Raw genomic sequence first — 16,771 nt, 5'->3', positions numbered from 1 at the left:
TGCATGACGTAGGGAGAAAGTAAAGATGTAACGGCGAGATTGACAATGATTCAGCATTAGTGAGTCAGCACAGTAGAGTTCATGTTGCAGTGATTAATAGGTTTGGTACAATCTAGAATGACGAGAACTGCAAAGGTACGGATGCAAATTGAATGTTTCGCGGAAAGGTAATTACGGAATGACAGTGTAGAATGTACGAAGGCATCGATACTCAAACAGCGACACTTATACGTTCCCGTGAATGTTTATTCGCGTTTAAATTCTGGGAGATTTTATTTATCGATTTCTAGGAAAATTATACACAGAAAAATTGTACGTTTTCTAATACGAGGCATCGTTTCCTTGTATCCGGAAAAATCGTATAGTTGTCGCGATGTGAAACGTTCCGTTATTAAATTTTACATCTAAAAATTGAAAATTTATTTACCAGTAGCTTTAAAATTTCTAATGGACACCGGTAAGTGAAACATCGATCCCACTCGACGATAACAATGCAATTTGCACGTATTAATAGAAGCTCATTTAGCGAATACGTGTATTATTTAAAATGGTAATTACAGTATGTATCGATTACGTAGGTAACACTTATCAAATTGTGCATAGCTGTTCGGGCAAATGGAACGTGTGTTGTAATTTTAGAAATTCAGACTGTAGGAAAGCTGAAGAGATTGGAAGATAACATCCTCGTAAAAATAAAAAACGAATCTTTAAGTTTGGACAATCTATCTTCTCCGAAATTTTATTTCCAACACACTTTTTACTCGACAAATACTTTATTTTTATCGGTTACAATATTCCGAATTGCACGCTCCAAGTCATCCCTCGTTGAAGTCACGAGTTCTAAATATTGTACCAATACCGAGGATTTTCATTCTGTTCGTTTAATAATCTTCATCCCCTAACACTGGGAACCTCGGCACAGGTACCGCAAAAAAGAACATCTTCCTGGCTGCTTTGCAAGCCTTCTGCTACAAAAATTGCTCGATTTTTGAATATACTGTGCAATAATGAAAATCAACTGACAATCACGCATTATAGATTCGTATCTTTCGATGAAACATTTCATAAAAACTATACCTAGGACCAATTGCCGGGGAAATCATCTCGTGGTAAAAACATTGTTCGGTTCTCCTGGAAAATCGTTTTTAATCTTCCATAAGACTCTGTATTGCAATTTGACGAATATCAATGCAAAAATGGTAGCAATACTATCGTAACTTTACACTATCAATAGGTTATCGAGGGTATTATGCATACCACGGACGTTATCTCTGATTTGCTATGTGAAAAATTGTAATTCGTCACTGTAGCTACGCTATCACGGTTCTATAATTGTTACACACGTAATAATGTTCTATTTTAGAACCTTATGAAAAAATATACTATTAATTTTGGAATCTAAGATCTCTTAACTAGATTTTTAATTAATGAAATTATTCGCCGAAGTACGACCACTTTTATACCGAACAATGTTATTTTTCGTGTCGCGAAGGAACAACGAATGCTATTTGTGGAAATCTGACGTTAATTGACTCCGATATTAAAATAGGGACGAAAGATTATTATCAATTTTATTGGTATCGCGAGAGAGTTATTGTCGAATGTAGATGTTAGTCCTCTTGGAAAATATTCTATTCTAAAAAATGATAATCAACATCGTATTCTTCTGTGATCTGTTTATTTCTCTACACTCTTCATTTTATGTGGTCTAGCATCTTTCACACTTGATAGCTCAATGTAGCGACAACTTTTGATATGTAAATTAATATAAATTAGAAATTAGAAATGGTAGCACTCTAGTCGAAAAACGATTAACTCGTTTTCTGCTTTTGAACTGGGTAGTATCGTTCGTAGGTATGTAGGACAAATTTAATAATTATAACGATCGCAATCAGAAACACTATATAGGCTACCACCGTTAGAAATATTATAAGGTCCATGTCGTGGCGTTGGTACCAAGGTAGTCTAACCAAGCTGGAATGAAATTGTGGAGCGCCTTTGTGACGAATCACAAATTCTATCCACCAACTAATGTATTCCGCGAAGTTGTAGGGCGTATCCTTTGCAAGACTCCTTAATTTCAGCATGTTCTCTTTGTACCTGCGGAAAATTGCCACGACGATTAATTATTAGTGTTCGACACGAAGGAATGAAGAGTTTAGTTTCGAACGTCGGTCTCGAAATGTATAATAAAAACAATCCGAACAACGATTGAACACGATACATAGTATGAAAAATTCATTTCTTCGACTTCCCTTTTAATAACGTGCACTTACTTCTTATCGTTTATCATTTTATGAATGTTACTTTCCAACTCGTCTCTCGTCAAGGTCCTTACATCTAAAACTTCCGCGACGCCAAGGGTTTTCATTCTGTTTCTTTGATGATCCTGATCCCCTAGAATTGGTAACCCTAAAACTGGTATTGCGTAATGTACAGCCTCCTCGGTACTTTGCACACCTTCTTGGTACATGAATAGCTTGATGTTCGGGTGAGCTGCTCGACAAATATATAAATGTTGTCGAAATACCGTATGTTCCTTTCGTTTTATTTACCATTCACTTCTGTTTCAGTCATTCGCTAAGATCAGTCGTCAAGATGCCAATGACTTCGAAACGTTTCTTAGCTCTATACTCGAGTCATCGAGCCCTTTGATCTTAGTCGACGCGTGAAAACAATACTCGTGGAATTCGATCTCGCGAAGGAGTCTGTCTTTCCAAATTAGTGCAGTCAGTTTGTTTCTTGTCAGTCTTAGAAAGTACACCTTGCAACAATCGAGGATCGATAGTTAACATACGAAATCCAACACACTTCTCTCTTACACTCTCTATGATCTCGATACTGTATCGTTCTCCGAAATATGGTCGACCTTACAGGGACACTTGGAGGGACAGGTAGGCGGTCCAGGAAATTTGACAAAAGCTAGCGTACGCGGTAAAAAAAATCATCCATGTTTTTCATCGATCGATATTCGTATTCCAGAGATTGAAAATCGCTCTGAAAATTATGAACGCAACACCATGGTAGTCACCGGTGACCAGCGCTCCAAAGCTCCGAGTTACGTTCCTCTAAATCGTTTACAAGGCATGATCCTCAATACTTGTAAACTGTTAACTAACCCTACTGACGTTAGCGATACTATGAAATAACACGTACACCGACAAACGATCGAATCTTTCCATTTTTTACGCTACGCTTTGAACAAATATCAAGGACGCTCTTAAACATGGAAAACTGACGCGACGGTCAACGTGTTAAAACACTCGTTCAGTCGCATCGAGAAACGAGAGGGAGCGAGACGCGGTCAAAGTGGCGAGGATAACTACGCGACAGTTTCGAGGAGAGAAACTGCGACAGTTGGAACAACTACGGTAGTAGTTTCGTTTTGTTCGTTCGTTGGAACCGATACAATCGTCGTGGAATTATGCATGAGTCGAGTCGCGCAATTTAAATAAATCATTGTCGATGCGACCCGCAGATGTCTTCGTTCGAATACCGAGCTGGCTCACGAGTCCCGTCTCGGTCGCACACACTCGCGAAAAAGTGCAACCGTACCGAGGATAGTTTGCTGAGGTATCCAGGACACGGTGAAGACATTGTCCGGTTTCTCCGGCAATTCCTTTTCGAACTTCCACAAGACTTTGTACGGCAACTTGGCGAACACATCGAGAAAAATCTGTCTAGTTTCACGCGGCAGCATCGAGCTCCGTGCGTTGCTGCCGAGGTTGAAATAGATGAAGCCATTTTTTGCGTCGTCCACGAAACGCTTCAATTTCTACGAAGAAAAGTTTCAGTGTAATTATACGGGCGTACAGCTCGCGTTGCGTGACTTTATACACAGGGAACGAGGGTGTTGTACCTTTGGCAGTGGAGGAAGGTCGTTGTAAATATGCAACGAGGAGAACGTGATCAGATTCGGTAATTTCGGTCGAGCGAACGAGAGTACATCGTTCTGATTGATCAACATGATGCTGACGTTCTCGAACACTTCGGGTAGGAACGGTATATTTTTCCCCAAGTATTTCTCCGCCAGTGAGTGATGATTAACGGCCATGTCATTGTAGTAAAGGTGCACGTTGTGCCACGTGATCACGAAATTTCGCAATCTTTGCCAGAACGGCAGATTCGATCCTGTGTACGACTCTATTTCCCACGTAGATTCGTGCGAAGGTAGCACAAGTCCACCCATCATGTACTCGTAAAATGTGGGTAATCCGAAGGAGGCTAACCCTACGGTCAGACGCTGGTTTCAGAACGTTGTCGAACAACTGATTTTCGTTTTCGTTTCACAGGTGACGCGCAACGTTTAAGTATTTCAAAGAGGAAGTAGCCGAATGTCGAAGTTAGAGATTTTCTACGATTGAATAAATACCACGTGTGATCGCCAATAACTCTAGGGAAGAACGATGTAAATGGTACATTTTTATTCCTGTTGAAAAATTGTACTCCTTCCGTGATAGCGGCCTAAATAAAAGTGAAAGTTGCAACGTTACGGTAAGACGGTGAATGAAATATTGTCAAACTGTTCGATGGATGAACAGTGGGCTTTTAAACAGGAGGTTGAAACGTCGATTTAGGAACTACTCTTGTACAGTACTGGGCAGACTGTTACAACTCTAACGCAACATCGATCGATACACGAAACGATAAAATATTTCTTTTTATAATTACTTTTGATCAATAGTTACGTTATCGATCGACATCGATCTCAATTATTGAGATTTCTCGCCTTGTCCTTCTTTAATCGTAATATTCGACGCATCGATTGGCAATAATTGGAAGAGGAATTATCTCGATAATTGTCTACGCTGGTAACATAAACCGTACTTTAATTTCGCGTAAAAATGAATATTAAAGAATATCTATCAAAGGTGCGTTAAATCTGTGACCGAGCATGGTAAGGGAAGGTGAGTAAATCAACTTTGTCATAATCACGTCGAACGTTACGTTACTATTGGGCGCGTACAACTCCATTACCGCTGGATTTTTGTACACCTTTTCTGTAATCTGTACGCTCAGGTCCAGTCCCTCATTATGCATAAAGTTTAGCCATGTCGTTCCTTCGAATCGGTTACGAACGAAATTGAGCTCTTTTATACACTCGTAACTGTTTTCGAGAATGATCTGGGTGATATTCGACACATTCAAGGCGGGCAAGTAATCCGTGGTGACGTACACAATCTCGTGGCCGCGTTTAATCAATTCCAACCATAATCGCATGTACGCGATTTGGTGACTGTACGAGGACGTCGCTATAATTGCCAGTACTTTGGCGCACTCGTAATGTTTGAATACACAGATAAAACATAAGAACGAGAGAGCAATCACGATAGTGAACTTCATGCTCACGCAATGAAACGAACCGTTACTATGACCGATTACGAGAGCACTACCATAGCTTTACATCGTCAACGAGCCACGATGAGAGTTATCGACAATCCTCGAATGATAGACGTTATCGTCGATTTAAATATGTGTATTATAATGAACGGATCACTTTATCGGACGCGTTCTTCTTACCGATATATTCATTTGTTCCACGATTTCGGAATGGTACGTTGTAGCGATTAATATCGAAAAATTGAAATACTATATTATAATACAATCGAGGTACAGGGTTTATCGTTTCTGAGCAACGTTTGCGGAGTAACGCATATTTTGTTCAATTTTCTCGTATTATCGGTAAAAAGTTACCGTTTCTAGAGAAGCAAGTTCTTTCGAGTACGATAATAAGGACATTTATCATACTGTTCGTAAAACGAAGCGAAACATGTCGAATCTGCAACAGTGAGTGTCTCACGAGATGGATCTAATACGAATAATTAAAATATACGATAACAGATGGTCTGCGATCGATCGCCACGATTACAGGTCTATCGATATGTACATTTTTTTACGATAACATTGTTAAACGAATACAAGGAAAAAGGGGTACGAGTATCGGAATAACCAATAGAATAACTTATACGAAGGGTTTCTATCAATTGTTTCGTTTCGGTCGACATCGTTCCCTTTTTTTACTTATTTTATCCCGTGCGATTGATTCTCTGCCTCGGAATAATTATTTACGCGTCGGTGGCTGCTGTGGATCGCAAAGAATTGGTGTGCATCGTTCATGATGCTTGCACACAGGGGATGCCAGTATCGAAAATCAAATGTTAATTAGCAACAGAGTTGCGATACAAACACCTGGAAACGTTGATTTTCAACGCGCGATCTTGCCGGCGGTACAAGCAGTCCAATTACACTGACCGACAAATTGAAACTTTCCTTCCGCCTTTCAATAACCAATGAATGATCCATCTACAGCCACATTTTCCAAACGAAAATCCGAAAGTCGAATTGCTGCATCACTCCTACAGTTTTCGAAAAACACGAGTTTTTGTAAACACCTAAGATTTTCGACAACCATGAGATATTACGCGAAAAGTAAGAACGTTAGAAAGTTCTAATTGGTCTTCAAATATAAAAGAAAATTTCTCGATTGTAGTGGTATATAATTAATTAATTATTTTTGATTCTAAATAGTCGTAAATTAACGACAAAGATTAAGGTTGAACATTTTCGAACGTTTGCATTGAAAATTGATTTCGTACGGTTATGTTAACCAGAATAATGTAACAATATTAAATTTACGTTAATTCGTACATGGAAAAGAAGTTAGTTCGTCGAAATAAATTTCGCTGTACAGTACGCACGCGAGAAGATTGCATCCGAAGCATTCATCTATTCGTTCAGGGGCAATCTTGCTCAAAGAAGTCTTCGTTCAAAAGAACATTCCAAGAACATTTGGAAGTCTTCGAACATTTCCAAGAATTTCGTGCGAAAAAGTAGCAATAACGTAGTAGCAATCGAAACAAAAATTACTTTCGACGAAGGTTTTGAATTTCCCTCGAAATGGAACGAAGCGAAATCGTGTTCGCGAACTTTGACCGAGTCCGAGTCGCAATGTCGGTCAGATCGGCGAATACAACGATGAATTCCACGAGTATTTTTTTCCTTCTCGCGAAAAGACTGAAATACAATTTACGGGACCTAAGCGCGCAAAAGTATCACGGGATTCGATCGATCGAAACGAAAAGTGCCTCTTCGACGAAGGTTTCGAATTTTCCCTCGAAATGGAACGAAGCGAAATCGTGTTCGCGAACTTTGACCGAGTCCGAGTCGCAGCGTCGTTCCGATCGAGGAATACAAAGTCGATGCCGGCGGTAAAGAAGTTCTCGAATACTTCTCGGCTATCATCCGATGACGAGAAGGAGGTCGCGATAGGCGTAGTACAGGCTGCGCCACAAAGCCACGAAGTTCCACGCTCCGGAATGGCAGCTTCGATTCCGTGTTCGCTTCCAATTCCCACGTGTACTCGTGCAGCACGAAACCACTGAGAGCGTGCTCGTTCAACGAAAGAATCTCCAACGAGCCGAGCCCTTTGGCCATACGAGGCACACGTGAGCGAACGAATTCGTTACAATGGGTTTTTAGCTACGAAGTCGCTCCTGATGCCAATGACGACGACTCGAACCGATCTATCACTCGAATCGGATACTTTACTTTCGATTTTCCTTTCGCTCGGTTTTATCGCGTACTCAGCAATTCGAAAAATCAGGATCCCTACGTTATCGTGTACACAGGGTGCTCGAACTGTTCACTGCACGTTCACGTACGCGTTGAATTGAAAAAATGATACCAGAACGTGTACGCATCGTATTTTGTTGCCCATTGAGACACTCCTCCATGTAGGTGAAACTTGTTTCGCGAAAACCTTGGACGTGTCTTGCATATTTATACATTTTTCATGTATACACGGTTACGATGTGTCATAGTTTATCCAATGACATATTGTTGCGTTATTGCTCGTCAAATGCAACAATGTGTCGTGTAAGAATTAAGTAAACATAGTTTGCGCAGTATCGTGTACATATCGTATTTTGTCGCCTGTTGAGACACACTTCCGTGTGGGTATAATTTGTTTCATAGAAAACGTGGGTTTGGCTCGCGTATCTATGCATTTGTTATGTATGCGCAGTTACGATGTGTCATCCTTTATCCAATAACACATTGCTGCATTATCGTTCGTCCATTGCAACAATGTGTCGTGTAAGGTGAAAGGAACGTGATTTGCGCAGCACCTTGTCCGATGATTTATCATAGTATATAATTTTACACCCTGCGTATTCGTGTCGCAGTAAAATTTCGGAGTACGTGTGGTTATTTTAAACAAAATTTCCATTCGTGTCGTTCAATTCGTGATTTGCATACAAGAGATATTCTTTTTTAAAAACGAAAGAACGACAATTGGATTGAATAATGATTTTGACATTAAAACGCCACCAGATAATTTTATTCGTTCTTTTCCGAAAGAATTCGGGACGGACACTCTTTGCGCAAACTCGACAAAGAATTGTCGAGAAAAACGCGTGGCGACAAATCTTCGAACACGTCCATAATTCTTATTACAAAACCTAAGTTTTTCTAACGATATCGACTCTAGAAGAACACACGTAATTTCTCAGCTGGAAAGATGTCAATTCTTCGTAACCGAATTACGATATTCCGTGCAAAGAGCAGAGATACGAAAGCAACCCGACGTTCCAGCGATTTTCACCGAAGATTTATTCGGAAATATTCGTATACAAAGGAACCCGTGTCACGTGTTTTCGTAATATTAAACACCTCGACGGGTCACTAATATTCCACCTGACGAGTGAAAAATCACCGACACGTCGAAGAACGAATATTAAGGACGCGTCGTATCCACGAGCGAAGGAGTACACGTCAGATACGTGGAATATCTCGTGCAACACACCGCGTTTCAATTCGATGTCGCTGTTACGTGTCGTAGATCATCTCGATGTCCGCGTTGTCGAACACCTGGTGTGCCTAAAATTCTCACCCAGATTCGACAAAATTCTCCACCGGGAAAGTTAACCGGGATCGAGTTCTCGAATCGGAGACCGATCGAACACGATCCGTTCGAGAACGATTGTAAGATGCATCGACGTCGAACCGTGCGAAGTTCCTTAGGTTCGGGTCGGGTAGGATGAGGTTGACGGTGACGAGTCCAACTTCGTGACCGCGTTTGTGCAGTTCGAGCCATAACGGTCGATACGGAATTTGGTGATTGTACGAAGGTGTTGGAACGATCCCGAGAATCCCTGGCGCAGTGCAGTTGCTTCACGACAAAGAGGACGCGCGAGAGTATGGTCGCGACGATGAACTTCATGACGCCGTGTGCGGATGAATCGATCCTAGGCCCGACAATGGAACTACAGGGTGATCCTCGCGACAGTGGACACGCAAAGAGTACCGCCAATCTGGCGACAGTCCCGTGTGATTATTGTTCTTTAGTTCACGGATGTTACAGACGCAGCAGTCTTTGCTGGAGTTGTTCAGTCGATGACACGACTTTCTTTCTGCATAGGGTGATTTAGAGACACATGATCGTACCTCAGGTGGGTGAATCTACCCACCTCAGGTGGGTGAGCGTAACATGTTCTTCGAACGTATTCTACACATTATAGACACGTGGGACACGTGTGGGACTCTTGTCGTTTCTATTGGGATATGTCACCTGGCAGGTGACAGTTCGTTCAAGTTTTACAGCCTTATCGCTTTTACGAGAGTCGAAAGAAAAAGGCCCAGATAATCACAACGTGCACAGACGAGCGGTTCAGTTTGTTGGGTGCAACGTAACGCAACAAATAGTACTGCAGTCAATGGTTCTTTCCACAATTTCGAAAACGTAAAACATCTACAAAGATTCGTGTTCAATACAATTTCTAGAAATCCTTTTAACGAATCAGTGTGCAAAATCGTAATATCTTAAAATATAATACCTTGATTTTCGAGTTGAGGTATTTAAAATGTTAAAAGAGAACCGATGTTTCTCGAGTCGTATTATCAGAATTTACTCTTAAGAGGAACGTGGTACCGTGTTATAGAGCAGACCTGGTCAACACCTTCCCCACTGTGGCTACTCCCATAACTTACCGGTATTCCCTCTGTTGCAATGTGCTACATTTGTACACGTAACCGATAGACTTTCTTACGAACGAACTGAGGCGAGTAGATGGAGAGGGAATAGTATAGTGGTAGGAGAAGAGCTCACGAGCCACGCGTAATGTTATAGAGGAACGTGGAGAACAATGAACAATTTCGATCAAGCGAGATAAAGTAAAGTAAATGAATGTACGAGCGTCTCGTGTCGCTGGAACGTCTCTGTCTTGAAACTCGCTTATACCAAGTATATTTATTTATTTTCAGTTACAAAATTAATTTCGAATGACGTCTCCTGTTGCCACGCGGTTAACTAATTTTCATTTTTTGATTTTCCGGTAGAACCTGCCACTTTACGTGGTAATGAACGATAAATTTGATCGACAGACTGAGCGCACTCGAAACCACCATAAACGTTACAATCGTCAAGAATACTACAACATCCATGTCGCAACGTTGGTACCATGGTTGTTTGGCCAAGTTGGAACGAAAATGCGGTGCACCTTTGTGACGAATCACGTATTCCGTCCACCAAGCAAGATACTCGACCGAGTCGTAGGGTTTGTCGTTGACAGCGTTCTTGAGTTCGATCATTCGTTCCTTATACCTGAAACAATCGCGTGAAAAATGATCGTTGCCAAGATCCCTAATGTTCGGAACAACACGGAATACCTAGACAGCGAATAAATATTGTTCTCGTCTATCGAAGTCATCGAAGAATAATTCTTTGGCATTACACATTGATTCTGTCGATACGAAGCTTTATGATAAGAACAGTGAGCGTCACGTTTGAAAACACAACGAGATGTTATCATCCATGTTTGGGACACGAGTAGGTCAAACTTCACAGGAAGCGAACACTTATCTGCGTTCGCTATCTTATCTTTTATTACGTTAAAATTGGAAACAGAACGAAATATGCGCGAACAAATACTTGTGAAAGATAAAAACACATCCACACCGATTGATAGTTATTAATCGTATTTGCGTACCGTCATCAGAAATATTACTTGCGTTCTGTGCGCACTTACTCTTTGTTAGTTGCTATCTCGCGAATAGCACCTTCCAGCTGATCTCTCGTGACGGTCGTGAGCTCTAAACGTTTCCCGACACCAAGAGTGTCCATTCTGCCCGTTTGATAGTCCTGATCGGCTATTACCGGAAATCCTAAAACCGGTACAGCAAAATGGACCGTTTCCTCGGTGCTCTGCAGACCACCTTGGTATATGAACAGCTTGATGTTCGGGTGTGCTGCGCACAGAGACCACGGTTAATCGTTGAATGTCAATACTCGGTTCCCGACTCAGACACTCGAGGAAAAGGAAACTCTACCCAGGATGCTTCGTTGGGGGAACCATGACCCGGTGAAGACGTTGTCCGGTTTCCCTGCCAATTCCTTCTCGAACTTCCACACGACTTTGTAGGGCAACTTGGCGAACACGTCGACGAAAACCCGTAGAGTTTCTCTCGGTAGATTCGAGCTCATCGAATTGGTACCGAGACTGAAGTAGATGAATCCTTCCGTGGAGTTGTCCACGAAACGCTTTAAATTCTACTTTCACGGTACAGTGTAGAGTAAATGATTCGTTGTCTCCTTACGCGCGAAATAATATCAAGTTGTTCGGAAAGTAATTTCGTTCTCCAAAATGGAGAATATATAATTTAATCAAATGTTTATACACTCTTAAAAATCCTGTTTCATTATCACCAAAAAGAACGAAATGATTTTCCGAGTATCCTAATAGTTCGGTCTCGTTCACGCGGAACAATACATACCTGGGGCAACGCTTCTAGATTCTCAGAGACGTGGGACGATGTGAACGTGATCATGTTCGCCAGTTTCGGTCGAGCGGGTGCCAGTACATCCGCCTGATTCACGAAAATGAGACTGATATTCTTCTGTATGTCGAGCAGCGACGGTAAAGGGGTTCCGAAGTACTTCTCGGCGATCTTCTGCTGAGTGGGTACAGTGTCGCGGTAAGTGACGTAGAGGTTGCTCCACAAGGTCACGAAATTGTGCAGCCTCTTCCAGAATGGCAGGTTCGGTCCAGTGTTCGCTTCCATTTCCCAAGTGTACTCGTGCGAAGGGAGAACGAGCCCGCCGAGAGCGTGCTCGTTAAACGTAGTGAGTCCCAGCGAGGTGAACCCTACGGTCATGTGAAGCACGGAGCACACGTGACCGAACAAAGTCGTTACAGTTGTTTTTAGTTGGGAAGTTTGGCGGCGACAGTGCCGATTACGACTCGGAGTTCAGTTTACCGCGAACGATCTCTCGATAGTTCTACCACCGCGATCGATTGGTCTACGATAATAACTTTTCTCGAAGGTAACTTTGTACTTCAGCGAGGTCCAGAAAAAATCGACCTCGTATACCGTGTACCGTAGACGAGAACGAATATAGAAACGAATAATTTAAACGAATTTCCACGAGTTTTCGCACGTGAGATTTTAATCGATTTGTAATTATCTACCGAGAAAGAACGTTACTTTTGTAAAAGGGGAGTGTCACGGCGTACCTATGATGGGTGTGTTGAATCTGTGAGCGAAGACGTTCAAAGCGATCATGTGCAGTGTCTCGATCATCAATAGGTCGAACTTGGCGTCGCTGTCGGGTGCGTATAGCTTCTTCATGTCCGTGTTATTGAACACCTGTTCCACGAAATCGTTAGCTATTCCGGATATATAGTTCTCCATGAAACTCGTCCAGGTTACACGATTGAATCGATTCTCGAACGGGTTGAATTTTTTTATGATATTGTAAGATAGCCCGATATCGATCTGACGGAAGTTCGTCAGATTCAAATTGGGTATGGGGTTCGTGGTGACGAGTACTATCTCGTGGCCGCGTTTGTGCAGCTCGAGCCATAACGGTCGGTACGGAATTTGATGACTGTACGAGGGCGTCGGGACGATCACGAGTATTCTAGCGCATTGCAGGTGTTTCACTACACAGAGAACGCACACGATCGAGAGTATGGCCGCGACGGTGAATTTCATGATCGTTGAGCGCGGACGAACTGTTACTACGGCCGGTTGAGAATCTACTGAACGTTAAGGATAATGCCGTAAGTTTATCTAGAATGACCGATACGATTCTGTGCAATCAGCGACAAGTTAATCGGTGGTAGTTATTGCCGAGTCATTATCAGATATGTTCCAGCTAGTCGATATTTCGGTTCCACTGAACGTCGATAGAGCTCGCAAATTTTATGGGAAAATTTTACGGTTTTAATAAACATCGATTAGTAAAAAAAAAAAGAAGCGATATGTATTCTCCGATATAAGTACAAAATTAAGCATCTTACGTTTCTAGACCGTGTCGACGGAGAATGATACGATTATCTTGAACGTTCCATTGAGATTAATTCGCGAATTAGCTAACTTTTCGTTTGTCGTGCGTCTGCAACTGTAACTTTTTGCGGAGACGCACGGTAAATTTGACAATGAAACGCAAAGTAATCAAAATCGTTATTAATGTCACGATCGTGAGGAACACAACGATGTCCATGTCGAAACGTTGGTACCACGGTTGTCTAGCCAAGCTGGAACGAAGATGAGGGGCACCTTTGTGACGAATCACGTATTCCGTCCACCAAATTAGGTTGTCCTCTAAATTGTAGGGGTTATCGTTGACGGTATTCTTGAGTTCGATCATAGTTTGTTTATACCTGACAAAGAACAGGGTGCAGTTACAATCGGTATTTCATTATCAATGACTCGACTACCCTGATCGATCAAATTTTGAACGTCTGCCTTTTTATCAACGGACCTTATCGCGAAACGCACAATGGAATTTACTACTATCGTAAAAGGTTATCGAAAACAATAGAAATTTCGTACATAAACGTTCGTCGCGGTAAGTTTCGTTCCGAAGTATCTAACAGTTGTAAATATTTACTTTTTGTTATCTATGATCTCTCGTATGGCACTATCCAACCCGTCCCTCGTTACGGATGTGATATCTAAACACTTCCCGACACCAAGAGCTTCCATTCTGTGCGCTTGATAAGCCTGATCCCCCATCACTGGAAACCCTAAAACTGGTACCGCGAAATGCACAGCCTCCTCGGAGCTTTGCAGTCCTCCTTGGTACATGAACAGCTTGATGTTCGGATGTGCTGCGTAACAACATACATGTACTCGCATACTCGGTTACACGGATCAAGAATTTCGGTCCTAAACACGGACATTCGAGAAAAATGAATCTCTACCCAGGATGCTCTGTTGGGAGTACCACGACCCGGTGTAGACGTTGTTTAATTTCTCCGGCAATTGTTTCTCGAACTTCCACACAATTTTGTAAGGCAATTTGGCGAACACATCGAAGAACACTTGTAGAGTCTCTCTCGGTAGATTCGAGCTGTTCAAATTACTACCGAGGCTGAAGTAGATGAATCCTTTGGATGCACCGTCCACGAAATGCTTCAAATCCTATTCTCGCAAAACCGAGTATAGTAATCAACGCGTAGAGAATACCCTTCAGGTACGATACTTTGTTTTCGATCGTAGCCATAGTTCGATCCACGACGAGTCGACCGAGAATCTTATCAACAGTTTACAGAACGTTTCGTCTATCGAGATGGCTACGTTTTTGAAACCGTTCATGGACATTCTGACGAAATGTAGGTCAATTGCTTCGTAGCCACAGCTACAGTAAACAGGGTCACTACTGTGAAACAATTCGAAAGTGTAACCGAATGCAGTGAATTTTCACACTTGGAAAGCGAATTTGGAGATGTAGCGAACCGCTGAACAAATATACAGTAATGGTTTTCTTAATACTCCTGCTATAATCTCGTGTTTGTGTATAGAGACAAAGTGTCCGATGTCAACGTTGCGTCATCGTATATGATAACTACTACAGAAAAAATTGCTGTATTTGTAACATCTGTGGACTAAAAACGAGACTCACTCAGGATCATCACTGAGTTGTTTAAGTGGTAGTACTGTAGTTGAGTTCACTGACGTCAAAAGATGACGTGAGGAAAGAACCTATAGAGGACACGTTGTCCTAGCTGAAATAGTTCTTATCTATTGGGTTGTTCGGTGAGTCACTTCGTTTTCCAAAATGGAGAATACGTAATTTAATAAAATGTTTATACACTCTAAAAGAATCGTATTTCATTTTCACCAAAAAAAAAAACGAAATGACTTTTCGAACAACCTGATACTACCAATCACGTTGTCTGACAATGAGGAGGGAAGTTGTGCCATAGTGGAGGTAGGGTTTATATGGAGTCAACAGTGTCTCTCTTATCTCTGTCCCGTACAGCTGATCGTCTTCAACGAACGCTGGCATAGAAAAACGGAATCGTACATCGTACCTGAAGGTTTCACGATGCAACTGGTGTACAGTGAAACATACCTGGGGCAGTGGTTGTGGGTTAGGTGAAACATGCAACGAAGTGAATGTGATTACGTTGGCGAGTTTCGGCCGTGCTGGCATCATGGCATCGGCCTGATTGACAAACACGAGGCTAATATTCTTCTGCATTTCGAGCAATGGCGGTAAAGGCATATCGAAGTACCTCTCGGCTAACTTCTGCTGATCGGACACCACGTTGCGATAGGTGACGTATACGTTGCGCCACATGGTCACGAAGTTTTTCACCCTCTTCCAAAATGGCAGATCCGATCCCGTGTTGGTTTCCATTTCCCAGTTCGATTCGTGCGAAGGCAACACGAGTCCACCGAAACAATGCTCGTTGAACGTGGATATACCTAACGAGATGACCCCTACGATCAAAAACCATTGAAGATGAAAACCTCTGAACCGTTGCAATGACTTGGTTCGTTTTTCATTATCCTCGACCACGAATAGATCTAGACGAATAGAAAGGTTCTGCGTTTCGTTGACGTTATCTTATTTCGACGATAATCTAAACGATATCTTCGTCTTCTGTTACTTTAAATTTAAATCACAGTTTCGCTTTACAGGAAATAGCCTTAGGGAAACAACGAATCGAACAACTTTTTCATCGTAGAATCTCGTTCGGAGGAGTCTGATCGTTGACGTCTAAATAACAAGACGTACTCAGTTTCGATTCGGAAATCTTCGAGCGATCGGTGAAATCTTTTGCGACGATCGATAAACCAGGAGCGTACCTATTAAGGGAGCGTTGAATCTATGAGCGAAAGCGCATAGAGCGGGCATGTGGAGCATCTCGATCAAGACCACGTCGAATGTCGCGTTGCTGTCGGGGGCGTACAGTTTCCGCATCTCCGTGTTGTTGAGCACGCGTTCCACGACACTGTAACTGAACTTGTACAAAGTGTCCTCCATGAATTGCAGCCAGGGAACCTGGTCGAATCGGTTGCGTAACATGTCTATCATTTTGAAGTCCAGGTACAACCCACTGACGTCGATTTGAACGAAATTCGTCAGATTCAGGTTGGGGATGGGAATCGGGGTAACGTACACTACGTCGTGGCCACGTTTGTTCAGCTCGAGACATAACGGTCTGAATGGAATCTGATGGCTGTACGAAGGTGTCGGGACAATCGCGAGTATCCTGGCGCACTGCAGTTCCTTCACGATACAGAGGATAGACACTGTCAATAGTATGGTCACGAGCTTCATAGTGACTGCTGCGAGAGCCGACCACGATAGCACTGAACGTTCAATCACGCAGTTGCGCAGACGATCGTTACCATTTTTCACAATCTGTGTTACAACTAATCTTTGGAGATTATTGCCGAGTCATTGTGTCATCCGAGCGATACCGTTGCCTCAAGCAGCCACCGAGCTTTATTTAGAGAAGACGCGATACGAAAGATG

The 16,771-nt window shown here is 42.3% G+C and overlaps 2 protein-coding genes across 3 annotated transcripts; both read right to left on the bottom strand.

Annotated features, from left to right (window-relative positions):
- Positions 1-1,642: 1,642 nt before the first annotated feature.
- LOC143152525 (UDP-glycosyltransferase UGT5-like) lies at positions 1,643-7,734 on the bottom strand. 2 transcript variants are annotated; one of them, XM_076322778.1, is made up of 5 exons: positions 7,086-7,734; positions 3,860-4,230; positions 3,556-3,775; positions 2,277-2,496; positions 1,643-2,100 (listed from the first exon to the last, which is right to left on the bottom strand). In XM_076322778.1, exons 1-5 carry the CDS (start codon positions 7,432-7,434, stop codon positions 1,812-1,814), a joined length of 1,449 nt encoding a protein of 482 aa, XP_076178893.1. In that variant the 5' UTR covers positions 7,435-7,734; the 3' UTR covers positions 1,643-1,811. The 2 variants fall into 2 exon arrangements, with proteins under 2 accessions (XP_076178893.1, XP_076178894.1); XM_076322779.1 differs by lacking the exon at positions 7,086-7,734 and adding an exon at positions 4,373-4,442.
- A 2,480-nt stretch (positions 7,735-10,214) lies between these two features.
- Positions 10,215-16,589, bottom strand: LOC143152578 (uncharacterized). The gene is made up of 11 exons (XM_076322876.1): positions 16,099-16,589; positions 15,359-15,729; positions 14,205-14,424; positions 13,892-14,111; positions 13,376-13,661; positions 13,079-13,088; positions 12,510-13,037; positions 11,770-12,140; positions 11,326-11,545; positions 11,025-11,244; positions 10,215-10,600 (listed from the first exon to the last, which is right to left on the bottom strand). Exons 1-11 carry the CDS (start codon positions 16,571-16,573, stop codon positions 10,303-10,305), a joined length of 3,219 nt encoding a protein of 1,072 aa, XP_076178991.1. The 5' UTR covers positions 16,574-16,589; the 3' UTR covers positions 10,215-10,302.
- Positions 16,590-16,771: the final 182 nt, after the last annotated feature.

Source organism: Ptiloglossa arizonensis, chromosome 11 (assembly GCF_051014685.1).
Source record: "Ptiloglossa arizonensis isolate GNS036 chromosome 11, iyPtiAriz1_principal, whole genome shotgun sequence".
Taxonomy (NCBI): Eukaryota; Metazoa; Arthropoda; class Insecta; order Hymenoptera; family Colletidae; genus Ptiloglossa; species Ptiloglossa arizonensis.
Note: the sequence above shows the minus strand (reverse complement) of the source record. Positions and strands in the feature narration are given on the sequence as shown.